The sequence below is a fragment of the Gobius niger genome, assembly GCF_951799975.1.
Source record: "Gobius niger genome assembly, chromosome: 23".
Classification (NCBI taxonomy): Eukaryota; Metazoa; Chordata; class Actinopteri; order Gobiiformes; family Gobiidae; genus Gobius; species Gobius niger.
In genome coordinates this window covers 7,027,510-7,049,688 of record NC_136874.1, presented here as the reverse complement: position 1 = coordinate 7,049,688, position 22,179 = coordinate 7,027,510, and the positions used below count along the sequence as shown (strand labels likewise).

General features: G+C 41.1%; 1 protein-coding gene across 1 annotated transcript; it reads right to left on the bottom strand.

Moving 5' to 3' along the window:
* Positions 1 to 3,603: 3,603 nt before the first annotated feature.
* Positions 3,604 to 22,052, bottom strand: cfap221 (cilia and flagella associated protein 221). The gene is made up of 26 exons (XM_079581717.1): positions 21,925 to 22,052; positions 20,203 to 20,380; positions 19,034 to 19,134; positions 18,310 to 18,396; positions 18,117 to 18,212; positions 16,642 to 16,742; positions 16,358 to 16,461; positions 15,699 to 15,858; positions 13,626 to 13,737; positions 13,444 to 13,558; positions 13,210 to 13,321; positions 13,042 to 13,132; positions 10,223 to 10,312; positions 10,063 to 10,158; positions 9,670 to 9,760; positions 9,322 to 9,410; positions 8,954 to 9,031; positions 8,772 to 8,879; positions 8,640 to 8,696; positions 8,415 to 8,516; positions 8,241 to 8,338; positions 7,301 to 7,349; positions 7,121 to 7,224; positions 5,595 to 5,681; positions 5,401 to 5,490; positions 3,604 to 4,345 (listed from the first exon to the last, which is right to left on the bottom strand). The coding sequence occupies exons 2-26, from the start codon at positions 20,330 to 20,332 to the stop codon at positions 4,291 to 4,293; spliced, it is 2,403 nt and encodes an 800-aa protein (XP_079437843.1). The 5' UTR covers positions 20,333 to 20,380; positions 21,925 to 22,052; the 3' UTR covers positions 3,604 to 4,290.
* Positions 22,053 to 22,179: the final 127 nt, after the last annotated feature.

Genomic DNA, 22,179 nt, shown 5'->3' with positions numbered 1-22,179 from the left:
GCAAAGTTTGCTGGCGAGAAACAGTATAGTTGAAGCAGTAGCAGTAAGTATGAAAACAATTGTACACGACTACTTTAAGAACCTTCGAAAATGAATCTGGGCACATCAGAAAAGCCGAATTTCACCTTTCAGCGTCTTTTACTTATTTATCCGCGCGCTTTGGAGACTGCCGGTTTATAACTTGGAGGGCTGCCCAGATACTGCGAGATCTCAGCATATTCTCATCGAGACTTATGAAATATCATCAAATCTGTTGCACATTCTGATGGAACACTCAATAGTTTATGACCACACGGCTTTAAAAAGTTGTTGATGGAAGCGAAAGCGAGCGCTGGACCTGTAAGTCTTGGACTCGCGGTCAACTTTACTACTATATACAACTTCAATGTCTATTTTGTGGAAGCTAAAGGGTGTGCAAATTGGATTGTAATTGTTAAATTCAGTATCAAGCAAAAAATTGAGAGAAGTTGGGAAAAATGGACAGTAGACTATAAATAGTGACTTGGGAAAAGGGAGAATTCAATTACTGGGATAGAACTGGGACTTTCTCACGTTTCTACCCATGTTCACGCTATACCCTATCAAAAACGTACTTTAGTAGTCTTAAACTTCACTCACGCTTTTGAGTAATCCTGTTCTAAAGCCTCAATTATGCGTGATATGCCCACATTACAATTTAGTTTCACCCGAAGTGCCAAATAGTAGCTTTTGTAAGACGGCATAGCTTCCTGGCATAGTCAGTCACAGAGTCTCTCCAAGTAGAGACGCCTCGTTCTGAAAGAACATAAGGCACCATTCATGAAGTGCACTTCCTGAAAAATACTCTCCACAGCACACATTCGAGCTGAAAAGTATTTGAAAAAAATCTGCCTCAAACTCTTCAGAGGTCTTCAAATGTACTGCGGCTGTTCTTGAAGCTGCTGTGAGCAAAAATTCTGTTCAAAGCCGGTCTTAAACTCTCCAGCCCTGACAGACATGGGCTTTAGAGAGAGATTTCCCAGCAAGAATGGATATCTCCAAGGGCACAACACTGCAGGGTGAAGCCACACTTTCCGCTAACGGCCAGTTTCTAAAAAAGTTAAGACAATGTGAAATGAAAATTTAAACAAAATGATTGGTTTTCAAATCTTCTGCAGTGATTTTACTTGCAATCCATCACAAACCAGTAATTGAGAGAATTTCACCAATAAAATAACATAGTCAACTTAATTGCAGCAACACAAAAGTTAAATTGTCTATCTTACCTACCTCTTAGAGACTAGAGTCACCACTAGTCACAGAGATGTCTCCGAGACGTTCCCTAAGGCGAGTCTCCAGGCCATCTCGCCTTAGACTCCTGGAGGCAACGTTGCGAACACTATCTGTTGTCCTCAACCTGTGAGACGTTTCTGTGACGTCCCTGCGAGGAGATCTCAAAAGAGTCGTATTGAGATCTCCTTGGTATCCGACAGATCTCAGAGACATTGCAGGGATGTCACAGAAACGTCTCACAGGTTGAGGACAACAAATAATATTCGCGACACAACTGCTTGAGACGGCGTAGACCTCTTTTCCAAGTCTCCATGTGGTCTCAGCTGAAATCGAACCTGTTCTCGCCTTATCTTCAGGAAACGTCTCGTAGACATTTCCGTGACCAGTGGCAATTCTAGTCTTGAAATAGTCTCCAGGCTGGTAAGATAGTCCCTTAAGAAAGATTTAGAATTTTCAGCATTTTGTCGCTCCAATATCAACTTTTTTGGTATGTGTTGCTTGCCTTTGAGAGAGCTGCTCAAATCTCCAGACATTTTCGTTGACTAATAATGAAAATAAAAATGAAAAAGTAAGGACTAAAGCCTCTGAACTGTTTTCGCCAAAAGATTTTCACTAAAAAACACTTCAAGCAGGTTGTCAAAACTATCACGGGTTAAGATAGTCCTCAGTACTTTCTCGGTTTAGAATTGAAGACATTTTGCCTCCCCAAAAAGCTTTTTCTTTCCCTCCTTGCTCCACTTTCTTTTCCTCAAAATCTGCGTTCACCTTCCACCCGACGGACCTCTTGTTCTGCAGGTGTGTTGGCGTGTTGCCTCTCTGCCAAAGTGTCCAAACTTTTTTTCTAAATAACTGTTGGAATTGAGACGGTTCAATTTCGTTTTTTTTATTAGCTTCTCCCGTTGTTCTGGTGGTTATTGTCAGCTTTTGGTCCCAGGAGTCGTCTGAAGGAGAGGCTGACCCCGTGTTTTGATTGTGTCCTATTTTCGGTGTTGAGTTTGAGGAGGGTCGGGTCAGGCAGGTGGACGTGTCATCCTAATGAGACGGCTGGAGAGCTCGCCTTTTACCCACAATGCACTGCAGCAGAAAGGAACGGGTAATCTACTGAACCTGGCAGGTGCTGAATAAATTATCTTACTGTACTGTGTGTTATCACTGTGTCATCAGTGATAGTACAGAGCCAGTCCATGGGTTTCGGTGACGATTTAGGTTTGAAGAAAAAGAAAAGTGCCAGGATATGGGGATAGACTTGTTTTTTGTCCCCTCTTGCTTGTCAAGGATTGTTATAACTGCGAGCTACCACATATGCTGCAGATGATTGTACGCTTTGACTGGCTCAGACAAAGGAAAGTTAAAACTATACCTTTTACAGAGCAAGAAGAATAACATACTATCATTCATTTCACTATTAGTGAAAAAAGGTGCTTTGATAAGGAGCACATACAGTATGGACGACCTAATATAGTAATATTTTGGGGGGAAATTGAAACACCCTGAGGACACTCCCCAAAATCACCTGACCAACAACCCTATAATAGACTTAATATTAACTGACTGCCATTGCTACTCACCAATTACATTCATTACTTAATTTGAGATATCCAAGATGGCTACTCAATCTCCTCCTACAGAGCACGTTCCATAAAAGGGCAAAGACAGGAAACTCCGCCCCCATGAGGCGGGTTGAGCAGCAACAAGCCTCCACTGTCCTCCAGGGCCTGTCAATCAAAGTCTCAGGCTTAAACTACAAACAAAAAAAACAGCGGTTAAACATATTATAGCTTGCCCACCGTTGTCACATCATTTTTTTTTCCTTTTTTAGAAATAAACAAAGTTGGAGCCAGGCTTATATGCAGTTTTTGGCAGGTGTATGGGCTGGTATTGAAGCTTTCCGATGGCTTTCTTCACCCATTGCTCGGGACCCCCCCCCCCCACTGTGAAATGTAATGTCAGAGTTTATAATATATTTCAGGTGCAATATTTGAAAAATACACTGTTATCAATCAAAAATACATCAAAGTTAGTGTTATAGACAAATACAACAGCTTTTGATTGAGTTAAACAATGTAGTGGAATTACATGCTGAAGACATAGCATTATCGAATAACATTTCAGAAAGTAAGACAATCAACTTGAAGTCTTTTCTACTGAATTTTATTATGTACAAAATGAAAAAGCACCATGTGACTCCCAGCGCTTATCTTAAGTGTGGAAAGTGCCCCGTCCTCTAAAAGCCCCTGCCGTCTCCTCTCTGCTCCCTGACAGTAAATCACGAGTATAGGCCTAGCCCCGTGTCTAATCAATGTGACCTTCCGTGAGAGCGCGGTGACTGGGCCGGGGCAGGGGATCGCATCTGAACGGCCGCTCTATACTTGTGCTGTTCTTCCCAACCCTCTGCTGTTAATGGACACTTAGTAATAGCCCTGTACAGTATGGGTGGCACTGGAGTGAACGGAGAGGGAAGAGTGGGAGCTCCCTCTATTGGTGACATCGTGTACAGTCCAACAAATACAAAGATCGTTCCTGTCCATTTCACTGGAGTTTGTGGATCCATCTAACCACACATTTCGGAAACAGCGCGATTACTTTCACTACTACGACTACTGCTCAATGCACTGACTACAGCAATCCAATTTATCGATAAAGGCATTACCTATCTATATCAGTAATAACATGGATAAATAGAAAAATACAATCTTAATAGAATAAAAAACATTTCTACATCAAATCCTTTTTAACTTGAAGAAGGAACAGCTTGACAGAAATGAGCTGCAGTACCTCGCGTGTGAGTAGGACTGTATCATGTTTAATTGAAGGGCTGTACAGTGAGGCTATGAGGAGGCGGATGAGAATAGGATATGCAGCTTTTGTCTGGGCTCAGAGGGAGAGGGGGGTGCTGTAGGTGGAAGTGCCTTATGGAGAAAGCCGTTCGTACGGCGCAGTATAGAGATATTGTGCATATGGTTTTGAGACCCTTCCAGATGGAATAAGATTTACTATCTGCAGTGAATCCGTGTACCTCCGTCCGTACTTTGAAATGAATCACTTCTTGGCTTCTTTCTTGCACTGTTTTTGCAACTGCTTCTTCAATTCAGAACTGCAATAGGAGGATATAACAGCGGTCAAAATCGCAACTTTACATAACAATTTACATTACATTTTACATTATAATTGTAATAATTGCTTAAAGGGACAGGCGTTTTTCCATACTGAGATATGTTCTTACCTGAGCTTAGATAAGTTGATGCGTACCTGTCTGGTCTTTGTGCTCGTGGAAGAGCGTGGTCGCTTCCAACTTCACCCTGTTTGGAGCTATAGGAATATGCTGGGAGAGGCCAAATGCTAACAACGTCTTTGGTTGTTTTGCGTGACTGAGGGCACGCACAAATACCAGACAGGTACACATGAACTCGTCTAAGCTCAGGCAAGAACATATCTCAGTTTGTAAAAATGGTGGCCTGTTCCTTTAAGATGTCCAAGAAGTATTCTTAAGAGTCTGAATGCTTCGGTCACTATGAAATAATCTGCAGAATTTATAGTATATTTAATTTTATCATTGTGGAGTAAGCAGTGTACCATTTCTTACCAATTGAAGACGAGGCTTAGGCCTATCACGATAACAAATCTGAAGTTCGATATATTGCGGCAGGAAAGTATCGCAATAAACAAAATTATTGACTCTAACGATACTAGATACTGTCAACTCTCGGGCATAAAAATGACAGTAAACCTTTGTTCATCATATCCTAAAATACCACACAAGCTGCAATAACCATGAAAAATAATGTAACTCAATTTGCTTCAGTTAAAAAACAAACCTTTACAAAATAGGGAGGGCATGCTAATAAATGTACAGACGATAAATCGAGCCCAAAAATATATCGCTCATCTGTTATTTATTTAACAATAAGTCGATATAGTCATTATAGTGACAGCCCTAGTCAGGCTTTTGAGTAATTATATATTCATATGTCTTAGTTTTCTTCTAAGTTTCAGCTACTCCTGCACCCACTACTGACGGTCGCTTACGGTCGAGACCAGTGAGAGCAGGAAACGAGCACTAGCATCGGTGAACTGGGACGACAGAGTGGACACCTGGGACCAGTCATTAGGGGGCGCAATCCTTCCCTGGTGAATAAAAAACATGCTGACCTGGACGGTATTGGCAGTTCATTATTGAACATTTTCATCATCTCCGCTTGTACGATCTCCGGCGTGAGCTGAACTGCAGATTCGGTCGGCCTGCGAACGCAAATGTGCGACGTGGACAAGCATGAGAACAGCATTTTTCAAGGTAAGTTAAAAAAAAACAGTTCTGTCAACAAATGTGGGGGATGTGTGCTCACGGTTTGTCCTTCAAGTGCTTCAGCTCATCCGGCAGCTCTTTGAGGTACGGCGCTTCAAGTGGAAGGATCTCTTCATCGTACACGGATCTATAATAAGACCAAACAAACAGACGAACACAAGAAAACACATAGATTGGTCTGGCATAGATGTAAGCAACGGATTTAAAAGGGGACTGCAAAAAGCCCTGCACTTGACACAAAACGTAAAGAGGAAACCGCATGTTCTTTCTCCATATCTTACATTGAAACTGCAAAAAGTAATTAATAAAAGTCTCAATTTGAGCATAATCATCCGAATTTGAGATGTTTTGACGTGGAAAGATGCAGTTTGGCTTTTGACCCGGATCATTTTACTTGTTTTGAGACGTTTCTCACTCGTTTCAATACATTTTGTCCTTATTTCAAGTAATTTTCTTTGCCAATGGGTTAAGACAATGGGTCTTATCTCATTGGCAGTATTACTTTCTTATTTCAGGCGAGATTCACCTTAGAACTAGTCGTAAACGTCCTCAAAAGAGCAAAATAAACTTGGTCAGATCATGAAAAAAGTCTAATTGAATGAAAACTGCTCAAAACAAGAAACATTTTCTCAATTCAAGACATTTAACTTAATGCTTGATATTTACTTTTTGTAGATGTGCTAATTGCAGATTTGCAGTGTCGAACAAACGAATCCCAAGTCCTTGTTTGGGTCAAAACCAGCGCTAAACAACTCGCCCCAGCAGTGACTTGTCAATGTGATAAAAAGGGTGTAAATTTCCTGATGAGACTCCGCTCTCATCTCTAACTGTGGCCTGACCTTTTCCGCATCTGTTAAGGGAAAATTCAATCTCTTCACCCGCGACGCGCACCGTGTGAGGGAGGCCGGTCATCGCCGCGTGGCCTTTTTACACTTACGCGGTGCCCTCTGGCGCACGTTACACAAGAGGCTCCGCTCACAACATGAGGGAACAAACACTAAACTGGACCTTACAAAGAGGGGCTGAAATCTTTTTGAAGTTAACTAAGACATCTTGGACAGCAATGTGTACAGGATACTACAAGGACCATATACCGCATACCACATTCACCCTATGGGGAACAAACACAAACCATTACTTATTTACTGTGCATTTAGGCAACAGGCTGAATAAATCATTATGGACAGCATGAGCAAAGAGAAGACTGGCCTAGATAGCCTGACCTACCCTTTACCTTTCACTACCAAGTCACTCCCCCTGCGAAAGATGATTGACAAAACAATGAGTCAAACTTCTGATTCTCGCAAATTAAAGCCCTCGAAGTTCAAATTCACTCTCAAAGAACAGAGGAAGCGAACAACCGGTGCTCTCCGTTCTATAAACAACTAGAGTAAACACAAGCTCCCCCCAAAGCTCACAAACTGGGAGAGACTGAGACAAACCGCAGATGCGTTTTGGTTGACAATCACTCTGCTTGAAGTCCATTTCCTCCTTTAGAAAATAGCGGAGTAGGAGAAGAAAAATGGGGATGAAAATGTTTTGAGAGTGGTGGTAGTTGCTTCGTACGTCCTGGGAAGGTCGGGGCGCGTTTGAGAGCGGTGCTTGGCCAGACAGTCGGAGAGTATCGCGCCAAAGTCCTTCTTCCAGGTCATGATCTCCTCGATGACCTCCTGTGAGTGGGGAATGTTAAGAAGGCAGAGTTCAGGGAGGTCACAAATCACAAAGTGGAGGCAGGAAAAGTGTTACCTTGTCCATGAGGTGGTCGTGAGTGTAAGAGGACCCATCTTCAGGAGTTCTAAATCAAAAAGAAACGTCATTTAGCTGATGAAAACACAATAACATAGCATTACGACAATTTTTCAATTGACTCTGACTTCCTGTTTCGATCCAGCCCGCCAAAACAAAAGCACACAGCTCTTCTCATTGATTAGTTCAGCAGGTACTTGCAACATTACAAGAATATAATTAAATACACACATTTTAAGTGCTTTGTCTGTTTATAGTTTGGCAGAAAGAAAGTTGAAATAATGAATAAGATGGTGCTTTTATTTTGGTGTGCAGGATCGAAACAGGACGTCACTTTTTAGGTGGCGTTGTTATGATTTGAAGTACATTTTTGTGTTAGCTGTTAATAGGGGATCTCTTTATTGTACACCGACGCACACAAGAAAACACAGAGATTGGTCTGGCATAGATGTAAGCAACAGATTTAAAAGGGACTGCAAAAAGCCCTGCACTTGACACAAAACATAAAGAAGAAACCGCATGTTCTTTCTCCATATCTTACATCGAAACTGCAAAAAGTAATTAACTAGATCAGTATAAAAGTCTCAATTTGAGCATAATAATCAGAATTTGAGATGTTTTGACGTGGAAAGATGCAGTTGGGCTTTTGACCCGGATCATTTTACTTGTTTTGAGACGTTTCTCACTCGTTTCAATACATTTTGTCCTTATTTCAAGTAATTTTCTTTGCCAATGGGGTAAGACAATGGGTCTTATCTCATTGGCAGTATTACTTTCTTACTTCAGGCGAGATTCACCTTAGAACTAGTCTGGAACTAGTCGTAAACGTCCTCACAAGGGCAAAATAAACTTTAATATAATAATAAACTACATTTTTGTCTTAGCTGTTAATAGGGGAGGGCTCATGCTGTTGTTTGGTTAAGAAGAAAAATGTAGTTACGGTTGGTGATAAGTTGGCAGCGGGCACAGGTGGTATTCTGGGTCGCTCTCCAAGTATTTCGGACTCGGGTGATGGGCATGGAGTCCTGGAGCTGGGTTCTACATGTAAGGTCACAAAGTCATTATAGTCGTATGTAGAAATTTATTTTGTTTTGTAAGTTGAGAAATATCTTACAAAGATGCGCAGAGGATGAGCTGGAATCGGCTTAAAGTCTGGAGGTGTGAATTTATAACTAATTTCTGTGGGCTTTGCTTTTACTTCTTCTCCATTTTCCTCCTAAAAGACAACAAAAAGAAAAAAATAGATATCCATATGAGTCAATAACACAGTGGATAGAATATGAACAGTATCTGATATTAAACTAAATCATCTTTGTTTATATTTAGCCTTTAGTCTTACGTGTTCAAAGACTTGACTCCCATGATCCAGTGCGGCGCTCTTTTCTGCTTCTTCTTCCTAGTAAAAAAAACACAAACAAATGAAAAATGTATGTGTAGTTCTTATTAATATTTTGCTTTCTTTGCTACTTACGGCAGGCAGAGAGCGGAGCGGCCTGGCCAGAGTCGTGGGGACATAGGAAGTGAAAGCCTCCAAGGTCGACACAGGTTTGTAGCCCATGAGTTTAAAACGCTGGGGAACCTAAAATCAGCACAACGAAGGTTCAACAGCAAGAATAAGCTTTGTTAGAGCGAAACACAGTCAAACTGGCTTACTTTTAGTTTGAAGAAGGGAATGCTTGTCGTCACAGTCCATTCATTAGGAACAACAGGGAGCGGAGACAAAGCAAGTGCCTAGAAATGAATAAGACAAAATTACAACAGTGAAGTGGCAATTTTATAAGAATAGTTTGTGAAAAGTCTGTGAAACAATTGACATAGAAATGGGAGGAATTCCACAAACCAGGGATAGAACTGCGTCTCACTTGTGTACAGTACACTTTTAACTATCTTTATTTAAGCAACACATAGCATTAAATACAGTAGTAGGGAGTGAAGTAGGGGGTTATTCTGATATAGTAGTTTTGAAGCACTGTCATTTAAATTATGCATTTTTCTTTTACAAAGTCAGTAAAGAAACTCACCGGGGGGTCACCCTCTTCACAGAAAGTGGGGTGAGAAAACGAAAAGACTTTTGGCGGTGAGATCTTTGCACACTCTGCCTGCTCTGGATCTGGAGCAAACAGAAAAGATGTGCATTTAAAATGAGAAACATACTTCGCAGCATAGTGTAACAGCAAGAGAAGTATCTGTGGATGTGAGAAATGAGATACTGATAGGTGCTGTGTATGGGAAGATTGGGAAATGAGCTGATTGAGATCATTTGGACGCGTACAAAGGAAATATAGAGAATGTCTGGGTATGGGATGGAGGAAGACCAATAGATTTATGAGTGTAGGGATACAGAGGATGTCATTGGGGATTGGCAGAACCTTCTTGTATCGTAGTAGGACCCTCTTTTATTTCTTTGATGAGTTTTCTGAGACAGGCCAACCGTCTATTCACACGGCAACCGATCACAATCTGAAAAACCAACACCATTTTTTAGAATATACAGTCAAAAACATACATTTACATGCGTGGTAACTGTGGCTAATCCAGTGTGGGATGTTTCATAAGCATACAGAAACTCCCCACATTCCCTTTCCCCTCTTCTGTATCGACTTCTATGCGTTTCGCGCACATTTCCACACGACTGGGTTGAAGGGTTAAGGGGACAGCTCCTCGGAGACGGCGCGGGAGTGTGTGCACTGGGCTCACGTTGTTATTTCAGCGCTTGTAAGTAAACCTGTGTGCTTGTAGTGAAGCGTGTACAGGAGAAGTACCTTATAGGCCGCCTGCTGGAAGAGATCGAGGCAGCGGCGCTTAAAGTCCCAGTTTATGCCGGGGTGGAACTGGAACTGCGGGGTGAGGTCTGGGGACTGGAAGGAAAAGGACAAAAAGAAATACTCACATGATAAGTAACAATAATAATCTGCTACTTACCTGCCCCACATCGAAGACCACTCTTTCATTTGACAGGATAGGTTTTCCGAAGTAAACCTCTTTTTCTTCTTTTATTGATTCTCTCTGAACCTAAAAACAATTAAAAAGTTAACATTTATAGTTTAATTTTATCTATTTTGTTGACGATGATCAACAAATTCCAACTTGAATCAGGCAAGTCCCTTTAAAATCGCATTAGTTTAGATAGTAGAACCACAGTAGCAAAAAAACAGTCTATAGAAGAGCCATTTTGAATGTTTTAGTTATAGTAATTGAAACATTGTCATTACTCCAGTCAGAATAGTCAAGAAATCAAAGCTCTCTGAAGCAGGATCAGTACAGAACACAGTGGTACATGGAGTAGGTTAACCTCTCAACTCCCACAAGTACATTTTTCTCCAGTTTGGCATTACCTGAATCTAAAAACTTGGAAAAAAAAGTGTAAAAACAGGATCTAATCAAAAAAACGAGGATGAGAGCTTAACAGAAAGGTGACAAACATGCAACGAAAAAGTGACGAAAAAGAGACAAAAATGTGAAGAAAGATAAGATATATAGTATATGATGACAACATGGCAACAACACAAGGAAAAAGATCCATTTACATCAGTTTTGTAGGTCTTAGCTTTCAAATGAGGCATTACATTGGCCTAGTTATTAGATTCGGGTAAAGCTGAACTGGGGAAAACACACTCGGTTCAGGTGGGATGAGCCTGCATGTGTTTCAACAAAGGGACGTCCATAGATATATGATAGAAGAGATAACCGGTGTTCCATTCAGCCCCATTCATAGTAATGATCCCGAGTGGTCTGTGAAGCTAACAAGGCTGCTCAATCTCCTCCTACGAAGCCTGTTCCTTAAAAAGGGGAAAAGGCGGGAAGCCCAGACCGGTTACGAGCTTCCACAGCGCTCCAGGGCCTGTCAATCATTAATTTAGGCTTCAACATTTTATTTCTTACATTAAAAAAAACAGCGTGGTTAAAAATACGACACCTACCCCAGCGTTGTCACATGGGTCACGGCAATTTATAGAAAAAGAAAAAAACACTTTTAAGCAGTTTAAACGAAGTCCAAAGCTATACTGGAATCCTGTTTTACTGAGTGTCTCTTGGAGTCGCCCCTGGCCACAAGGGGGCGGTATTACAGCTCCCTGCCATGAGGACCAAAGAGGAGCGCTTTCCTCACCCACTGGGGACAACACAACAGAGACAATTCTAAAAGATCACCTGTCAGCAAAGACGTTATATCTCTATTATGAAGTGCACCGTGACAGCTTTATGGCATTATTAGAGAATCCTATCGAACATAAATTTGTGTATAATATTTTTTAGCTGTCATCGAGGCAGGATCATCCTATTATAAAAGAGCAGAGTTCCCATAAAACACCTGATGCAACCCGCAGCTCAGAGAGGAAAGTGTCTGCCACATTTCCGCCTGCACGATATAAAGGCTGCAGGTGGGCCGGAGATGGAGATGAGGGAGGGAGCGCGGATGAGAGCTTTGTTAACTGAATAACTTTTTAGAGGAAACACCGAGGCAACAATTCAAAAAGTGACACGCGTTTGGCTGAGTCGGCGCGTTTGGGCTGCCCGTCCCAATAAATCCGCTCGTAAAAGCCGGTGCCTGTCGTATTTTTAAAGGTGCAATAAGACCGCGCGGTGGTTGCAATAATGGCGACAGTGAAGTGCGCTGAAAAGTATTCTGTAAACGTCAAAGGAAATAAACCGCGAAACATGACAAAGTGATAACAGAGAGAGTGGAGGTTTTCTTGTCTCAAAGTTTGGTTTAAAGCATTTTGATATTTTGCTTTTCATTTGCTCAGTAGCAGTAGTTTTTTGTAGTAGTAGAAGTAGTTGTAGTACAAGCAGTAGAAGCAGCAGAGGCATAAGTCGCAGTAGATATGGTGAAAACTGTACTAGCCGGCGGTAGTAGTCACTGATGGTAGCTTTGGAATGATGATAGTAGTAGTAGTAATAGTAGTAGTAGTAGTTGTAGTAGTAGTTGTAGTAGTAGTAGTAGTAGTAATATTGCCTGTCGTCAACACACCTTATCTCAACAATGGAATGGGTGTCATACTTTGAAAAGTCTAAACACACAATCACATCATACTGCTTGAAGTACAAAGTCTACACACACAATTGACTCTGTGCGTAACTTCAAATCAAAACAACGGCGCCCAAGAAGTGACTTCCTGTTTCGATCCAGCACGCCAAAATAAAAGCACCACCTAATTCATTCGTTCAACTTTCTTTCTGCCTAACTATTAACAGACTAACACTTAAAATGTGTGTATTTTATTATATACTTGTACCTGCTGAACTAATCAATGCGACGAGCTGTGTGCTTTTATTTTAGCGTGCTGGATCGAAAAAGGAAGTCACTTCTTGGGCGGCGTTGTTATGCTTTTGGATCATATTGCTTGAAGTACCGGGCAGCTGGTACTTCAAGCAATGGCAACAATGGAAAGGGCTACACATGTCAAACTTTGCAAGGACTAAACACACAATCGGATCACATGGCTTGAAGTACCGGGCAGCTGGAGGGATTGCAAAATCTGGGAACTTTTGGGTTGCCAGATCCCCGAGTCCCCTCCCTGACTCCCCCCCAGCAAATGGCAACAATAGAATGGGTTACACATGTCAAACACAGTCACAATCACATCATATAGCTTGTAGTACTGGCCACCAGCAATGCCAGCAGTCGTAGTAATAGTAGTAGTAGCAGCAAAAGTCAATGCACAGAAATAAGCTGTCTTTCCCTATAAAGTCCCCTACAACCAAGTCATTAAATAAGTTTAATCAATTACTGTTTAACGTACCATGTATTGATGCCGGGCCACCTCTCTCTCCTCCAGAACCTCTCTCCGCCGCTCCCCACACACCGGGTCCTCCCCCACGTGGTCAACCTGCCTGTGAAATATAGACGTTTTTACAGCTTAATTTAAAATATCGGTCGTTTTATGGGCTTTTTATGATCTCGGACTCACCATTGCCGGCAGCGCTCTTGCCTTTTTCTTTCATTCTCTGCGACTTTTTGGAGGAAAAGGGCCTCCTTGACTTGGCGGCTCAGCGTGGCTTCTGTGTTCCCCAAGGACGCGGCTAAAATGAATGGGAACAATTATATAAAACTGCCAGACCACAAGTGCATTGGGCCAAGTATTATTATCGCATCACTTCAAAATATATGTTTGTTTGTAATTAATTGGTACTACACGGTGTACCTTCCTTCAATGCTTTGGAGTTTAGTTTATTTGTATGTCTGATCATCATTTTTGCTACTCCTCCATGTGTCAAGATGTCCATTTGAGGCTTAGAAACCTCCACATCTTTTACTTTCTGAAAATGAAAAGTAATAAATGCATTAACTTCATTTGCAGAGATTCAAAATGGTGTCTGGTTCTACCTTGGGTTTGACTGGCACTTTGCTCGACCACGTTTTGGATCGGGGGGCCGCTTGAGAGGCAGGTGCAGGCGCTTTGGCAATATCTTTATGTTCCAACTTTTTCTCCACCTGGCTGTAATCACCAGAAAAAATGTTCTTTAAATACATGTAACCACTCCAATCAGGACACAATTATGGAGATTAGCGAGGACGGAAATAGATGTTTTCGTAATTCATTTAGTGAAGCAGGTGGGGAGCCTTTCGATCAGCTTTATCAATGCCAAAGAGTTCACAACATTTTAGAATCTGATGTTTTCAGGTGGAGGGGAGGGGCATGTGTGTCTCGATGTTTTTGAGATGAAAAAGAAAACACATGGAGAGCTTGGCCAACGTACCATCTCATTTGAAAGTTAAGACAAGCAAAACTGAATAACTTTTTTGCCCCATTGATGCCAAGTTTTCATTTCTTTTTTATCTCTTTTTTTGTTGTGTTTTCGGCACGTTTACTTACGTTACTCTTTGAGTTGTTTATTTGGTCGGGACAGTGCAAGTTAATGAACAAGCCACACCGGATTGTAGCCTTAGGCTAATTTTCATCCCCATGCGCAAACACACTCTCATACATCCTGGCCTATTGTACATGTTTTTAGTGGTAGGGGAAACCGGAGTACCCGGTGGAAACCTACGCAGACACGGGGAGAACATGCAAACTCCACACAGAAAGGCCCCGTCCTTGGTGGGAATCGAACTCGGACCTTCTAGCTGTGAAGCACAAGCACTAACCGCTGTGCTACCGTGCCGCCCGTATATATGTCGCTCTTTTGGAATTTTTTGGAAAAAAATAGCTCAATTTAGGTGGGGGATAAAATGATCACAAGATAAGGTTGGAAATAGATACAGACGGCGTCTAATCATAGAAGGGGGCGTGGCTTCGCCAAGAGGGAATACAGAATGTTCTGGGAAACAGTTTTTCACTTTTCTTAGCCATTTTCTGGCAAAATTATTATTATTTATCTCATACAAATAAAGTCAAGTCTAAATCGGGTCCATATGGATATTTATTCACAGCAGATTGTTCAGTTGAAGTGAAAAAACGGCAGTCATCGCAAGTGCTAGCTAGCATTAGCATGATGCTAACATGTAGTTCATGCTAGCATTCTCTGTTTTTAATGTATTTAAGGACTGTTGAACCACTTTGCTCCTCCCCATGTCTTTTTATCTTTATTTAGTAGAAAACTATATTCATAATTCAGCGTTTGTTAAAGTAGTTTTTGAATAATTAGAGAAAGTTTTTTTTGTATTGTTTTCCCCCTTAACTGTTTTCAAACATGACCATAATGAGCGATTCCAGAGATGCCGTCCGTATCTATACCAACTCCAGCCACAAGAGGCCGGTCAAGCGATGCATGATGGATTTGTTTTCTGCTCCAGCTTGATTATAAGCACATCTTAATCATTGCGAGATAGAGCTAATGCCTTGGTCGAGGCCCTTTCTCTCTTTGAGATATTCTTCAGAAGATTTACTGTTAAATAAAACCCATGAATGACGCATGCTTCACATGACTAATCCTCTTAAGTATTGCCTTTCTATCTCTTTGACACGCTGTCAACATGAGCTAAAAGCCTGGATTTACTGCTGCTTTGTACATTGGGATGATTTATTACAGTCTGGGAAATATCCAACTCTGTATTTTCAACTTTATCAAACTTCGGTTTCTTGAATCTCAATATCTTATGAGAACAAACTGGCAGAAAATATGTCAGCATTTTTAGTTTCTACGGCAACAAGAGAAGGAATGTTTTATATGCAAAAAAAGAGAAAAAGTGGGAAGCATATCTATCTTGATATCACTGCGCTAGCTACTTTCATAAATTATTAACTTTTGGCCGAGATAAGGCGAAGACAGTGATGAGGATGGGGCTGCTGGCTGCGTGATGGATAGCAGCGCCCGTTTTTTCTCGTGGGAAAAGAATTAAACATTAGATTCTGTAGCAGCTGCAAAACAAATGCTGTTTTCTGGGGGAGAGGTGAGACTGCGCTCCCAGCGAGTTCAGCAACAAAATAATGATGTTTTAATGGTTAATTTGTCTTACCTGATGGCCACGTAGGGGTTAGACGTGCCGGAAACGGTGCATAGAAAAGGCTTGGTGTTGAACTGTGAAACCACCAGCTTAAAAGTGACTTGAGTCGTCTCGTATTGCAGGGGGGTAAAGGTTACGACAATGTCCACTTGACCGTTGGCGGGGATGACACCTGCAATAAGCGGGAAACGAGTCGTAAAAAAAGCGCACATAAAAATAGCTGTGCGCGAGTTCACAGAGAATAACAAACAGCTGGAGAGAGTGGCCTTTCCGAGTAAGTAGCACATTTGTTTCTCGTGGACAGTATTTGAGAGCTTGTTCCGCTTTGTGTTGTGATGGTTCCCAGGCCGGAGAGGCATTTACAGGAGAGGCATTTTTCAGAAAGGCAAAACATTTGGTAAGTAGTGCAATAGAAAGAGCTGAAACAGGGAGATAGGAGTGTATAATGTTGGTTCGTCATTAATAATAGTCTTTTGTATTCAACACTTTCAAGAGCTATAGCTATACATTTATCTGTTTTATTTGGAAAAGGCATGTTGTGGAGTGAAAAAGAATAGTCCCTGCTCCCGTCTCAATTTAACACAACAGACCAAAACAATTTTGAAACCCCAGCACTCGGCCGTCTGTTGTCACTGGGAATGCAATGCAGTGTGAATGCGACGTGTTCATACCAGCGAGCGGGCGGATGGAGAAGGCCTGGCTTGGCTCGATAACAAAGACCTGGAACTCAAAGTCGATGGGACAGCTGCATCTCAGGGGAATAGCATGAGAAACGCTGCGAGGAAAGAGCAGAAAAAAAAGAAAGAAAAAAACAAGACAGAGATTATTTTTTGATGAGTTGACACGGATGGGGCGAAGGGGGAGCTGGGTTGGTTGTATTGAGGAATAGGAAGAGACAGGGGAAGCCTGGGGGGGGGGGGGGCACACGGGGTCAGGAAGCATCTTAGGCACACACCTCTGCTGGAGCGCGGCGGCTGGGAGGTCGATGCGCGGAGGGATGTGCAGGTCATCGATGACAGGGTAAGCATGAACTGGAATTAACAGGTTCTCCTCGCCCTGAGAGATGGAGCGAGACGGGCCAATGGACAAGAAAGACAAGCATGAGCCAGTGAGCAATGGAGACAAGGATATTATGTAGATAGAGTTTACAAGTACTGCGACTGATAGTTTTGTCCCCGCTGATTTTAGGCTTTTAAGCGCATGACAGGAATTCAATGAACAAATGTTGGGCAGAAAAGTTATTTTTATTTCAATCTTTAAGCTGCTGACAGGAAGTGACATAGTTAAAGTTCCATAGCAGTTTGACTCATTTACCGTTGAAAAAGAAGAAGAAGAGCTTTATTTGTGATGGTTGGCACGGAAACAGATTAAAATTGTTTGCCTCTATCTACAGTCGGCATTGTGTCATAGAAGGGGGCGTGGCTTCACCGAGGGGGGAAATATAATCTTTTGGGAAACACAGTTATTCACAGTTTTTAGCCATACAAATAAAGTCAAGTCTAAATTGGGTCAATATGGATGTTTATTCACAGCTGATTGTTCAGTAGAAGCAGAAAAACGGCAATCGTAGCTAGCGTTAGCATTAGCACGATGCTAACATGTAGCATCATGTTAGCATTCTCTGCTATTTATGTATTTATGGGCTGTTGAACCACTTTGCTCCTCTCCATGTCTTTGTATCTTTATTTAGTAGAAAACTATATTCATAATTCAGTGTTTGTTAAAGTAGTTTTTGAATAATTAGAGAACATTTAGATTTTTCTCCAAATTGTTTTCCCTCTTAGCTGTTTTCAAACATGACCATATATGGCCGAATCCAGAGATGCCGTCTGTATCTATGTCACTTCCTGTCAGTGTCCAATAACCTCCAATAAAGGACCTAATGTATTTCAACCTATGCTTGGCTAACTGTGGTCGAAGCAGGGCATCATCTCCGTGGAGACTGTCCCGCTTCCATCAAAGTCACAAGTTTGGAAAGTCGAGCCTGCTCACAGCACTGGCACATTGTTGTTTTTTTCATTTAAAGCTAATCACACAAAAAAGGGGGAACGCTTGTTTGCTCTGGTTTCCAGGTTGTAAAAATATCCAGAAGCAAAATCTGCAAATCATCTCACTGACTATTTATACACGTGTCAAGGTCCATTATTTATCCCGCAGCACCAATAAATCTGCATATAAACTCATTTTTTCAGGCTGCCTTCTCAAACAGCGCAAGAATCCGAGTCCACATGAAATCTAGCATTATCTGTGTAAACAATGGAGCAGGGAAAAATGATTTGTTGTAAACCAGAAGGACTAGGAAAGCTAAGAGACCTCTGGCAAGTAAATGGTCTTTTATTGCAATTTTAAACAGAGATGTAGAACAACTTCTCAGGCTGGGGAATATCTAGTTTTGTTCTGTGCTTGTACGAGAGAGAGCATTATCTTTACCTTGCAGTGCACCCGAACACAGTCGTAGAAGTAGCGCCACTCATCGGGGCAGAACTGGATCTTGACGGTGTACGCGAGGCCGGGAACGAGTCGATGCTAGAGGGTGAATCATCAGAAACAACGATTTTATACTTTTTTTTATGACTCAGAGTTGCACCCGGGTCAATGTTCTAATTAGAAAACTTAGCCTCACCTTTTTGGTAACAGTGGTCTGAAAGTACTTGGTCTGAGTGGGGAGGATGTGAATATTCATAACCTCGGTGGAGACGTTGATGAGTTGCTGAGGGGGAAAGAGAGAGATAAAGAATCACTTGCCCAATCAGGTGAGTGAAGGGAAAAAAAAAAACATTCCCCCATATGCTCGACATGCAGTTTCATGCTTCATCAAGCGCAGAGTGGGTAAAAATCGCTGCCCATTCCCAGTAATTCAATTGGGCTCAGATGTATTAAGTGAGATGTATAGGAGCATCACCACTTTGCATTATAGGGATGTTCAGAATATACTTATTATTACACATGAAGCAACAACATTTGGGCTTTACGGCGGAGTAAAACAAACTAGTCAAGCTTGGAAAAGGATTATAGCTATAAAAATAAGCTATAAGTACTAATAATAGTTTTCATTTGTTTTGCAATGTTTGTATTTTTCTCTTTCTGTGATACTTTCTTATACCGTTTGTACTCTAAAGTGACTTTCGGTGAAGACAATGTCCCAAGGCACCTTGTGATTGCTAAACGGCCATCTCAACAAAACATCAAACCTCATAAGCCTCCAAGAATTGCCCGGCGTTCAACGAAAGCCACTCGTGTGTGAACATTAGAAATAGGTAGCTTCTGAACATCGATATTGATCTTGAACACAGAAGAGGGACATTTCGAAGGGAGGGTTTCCAACAGTTGGCGGCTCTTTCTCTCACCAGTGTGTTCCAGTATTTCTTTCCCGGCTCAAACCCACTGAAATGAACTTCCGCCGGCTCGGCTTGGATCAGACTGTTGCTTTTCAGTTTGCCATAAAACTCTACAAAAACACAAGAAGACACTCACATATAAATTAACACATAGATACAGATGGCATCTCAGGAATCTCTCCATATATGGTCATGTCTGAAAACAGTTAAGGGGGAAACAATTTGGAGAAAAATCTAAACTTTCTCTAATTATTCAAAAACTACTTTAAAGTGACTATACGGAGTTTAAAATGTTAAAACAAGCATTTTCCTCCCCCTTCATGTTCCAGCAATGTCCTAATGTGTAGAATGAGCCCAGACCAGTTCACCACATCTGCCTCTAAAAGAGATTAATATAAAAGGTGTAGTTACATGTATGACCTGAGGTGGCAGTATTGAGTTTAAAATGGCCAACTTGCATCTAGTCCCTTTAACAAATGCTGAGTTATTGATATAGTTTTCTACCCAATAAAGATACAAAGACATGGGGAGTGGTTCAACAGCTACATATTAGCATCGTGCTAATGCTAACCCTAGAAAGCGCAAGCTACGACTGACGTTTTTCCACTTCTACCGAACAATCTGCTGTGGAAAAACATCCATACAGACCCGATTTAGATTTGACTTTATTTGTATGTGATAAATAAGTTCATATTCCACCAGAAAATGGCTAAAAAGAGTGGAAAATGGTGTTTGCCCGCGGCTGTGGAACCAGCTGCCATTAGAGATTAGACAGGCACAGTCCCTTCCTGTTTTTAAATCTCTCCTAAAAACGCACCTTTTTTCTCTGGCGTTTAACGCAAATTGATGTTGCTGCTGTTGTGTTGTACTTTTTACCTCATATTTTTTACTGTAAATATTTGTCTGTTTCTGTGTGCGGCACTTTGGCCAACTGTACAGTTTTTAAAGTGCTTTATAAATAAAGTTGGTATGGTATGGTTTCTCTAAATTCAGTTTTCCCCCTTGGCGAAACCCCGCCCCTTTCTATGACGCGATGCCGTCTGTATCTAAAGCAGCTTTTACTCAGACATTCTTTCTCATTTTAACTTAGCATCATGTTTATTCAATACAATCCATCTCTCATGCTCCCCCTGTGCCCTTTGCCACATTATGGTGTCTTTAGGGGGAATCTCTTTTACTTGATTCGAGTAAATGATAGGGGGTGTTGCTGCGGCTCCTCTCGTCCTCCACCAGCGGCCTCAGAGGCAGCGGGCTCCCCCTCCGCGGGGACTGGGAGACCGTGACGGGGCCAGGCAGGGCCACTTCCATCCTGCAGAGGGGTCAGCTGAGCCGGCTCCTCAGAGAGACGACAGAGGGCTGCGGGAGAGAGAAGAGATGGGGAATGAAAAGACTTTTGAACTACAGTCCGCCGGCTGAATAAAAGAATTATTTATGGGGTTCAGATAAATGATGAACTTGACTTCAGTTAAAAGAACATACAGACCTTTACTGTATTCAAATGATATCTAATTAACGCAAAAGGGGCAAAGTGCTGACTGACTATGTTTAATTCCAGATTGAAAACATATGGCTGTGCATATGACATGAAAGAATGCAATCACATATTGGCAACATTTCATATAACTACACATTATTTAGCCTTTGTAAATGATGAGTTAACAGTTAATTAATCATGAACAATGCATTAGTTGAGTGTGACTAACACTTAATAACTACTTAACAAAGGAATAGGTCAAGCATGAAAAACGATTCATTATGAGTTAGGCATTAAATGTAGTAGTTAAGTAGTTTTTAACCCCTTAACTCCCACCTGAACCGAGCACATTTTCTCCAGTTTGGCTTTACCCCAGTCCAAAAGCTTCTGGAAAAAAGCTGTGAAAATAGCAACAAAACTGAGACGAAAACAATGATGGAAATGTGACAAAAAAGTGAGAAAACATTGACGAAAAAGTGACGAAAAATGGATGAAAAAGTGGCAAAAATTTCACAAAAATTTCACAAGAAATTGACGAAAAAATTACCAAAATGTGATAAAAATTTGACAAAAAAATAAAAAAATGTGACAAAAAAATGAAAGAAAATTGTGATAAAATTTGACAAAATAATGACAAAAATGTGACAAAAAATGTGACAAAAAAATGACAAAAAAGTTACAAAAATAAGTTGAATACCAAACAAAAAAATTATGGAAAAAAGATCTGATGACATGAGGAAAAAGATCCTCTCGGTTCAGGCGGGAGTTAAGAGGTTAAGTGTTTAAGTAGTAGTAGTAGTAGTAGTGTTAACTAATGAGTTGTTCATGATGAATTAAGTGTTAACTCATCATTTATTAAGGCTAAATAAGGTGTAGTTATTATACAGTGTTACCTAGTTGTTGTTTTTTTACTTTAAGTGTAAATTGTGCTCTATAAACAAAATTTCATTACCTGTATAGATACAGAATTTCATATTTTACATTGTGCTAATACAGTCAAAACATGCTTATGGACTTAGCTATATCTTATATTAAAAAAATAAGAATATATAAAAACAGTAAGAGCACGTTGGCATGAATATAAGAGCTGAAACGTGTGTGAGATCGTATTTCGTGTGTGTTTACTTATCAAACAAGTACATAACGAACATAAAGTTCAATATCTTTTGGCAAATCAACCAAAGCAGGTCATGTTGTCGAAACATTCACCGCTATTTACCCAAAACATGTAAAAGTTGGGTACTTTGCCACGCCCAATAAAGTTCATTCCCCTTACAGAAACAAAAGGACGACAGGCCATGCCAACTCTGACCAACATGTCACGATGTCAACAAATAAAATAAGGAGATGCTATGCTAGGCTAAGCTAGGTTCCACCGGACGCACTTCTTCATTAAACTGTTTAAACGAAGAAAACTTTCACTTACATGTGTTCCCGCTGTGAAAGAAGCGCATTAAAACAAAGCTAAAGGCGTCATTGCCATTGTAATTTTTCATTCAAGCATTAATGATAAAACAACCTGGAAAAGAACAAGTTCTGTATCACAGTCGCGCCATCAGACCATCAGACCATCAGACGCCGCGGTTGCCATGGAGACACACACCTGTGCGTTCGAAACCGGGAAGATTCTTTCATAATAAAAGCTCAGACTAAAAGGTTTGCCGTTTAGCAACCAAAGCAG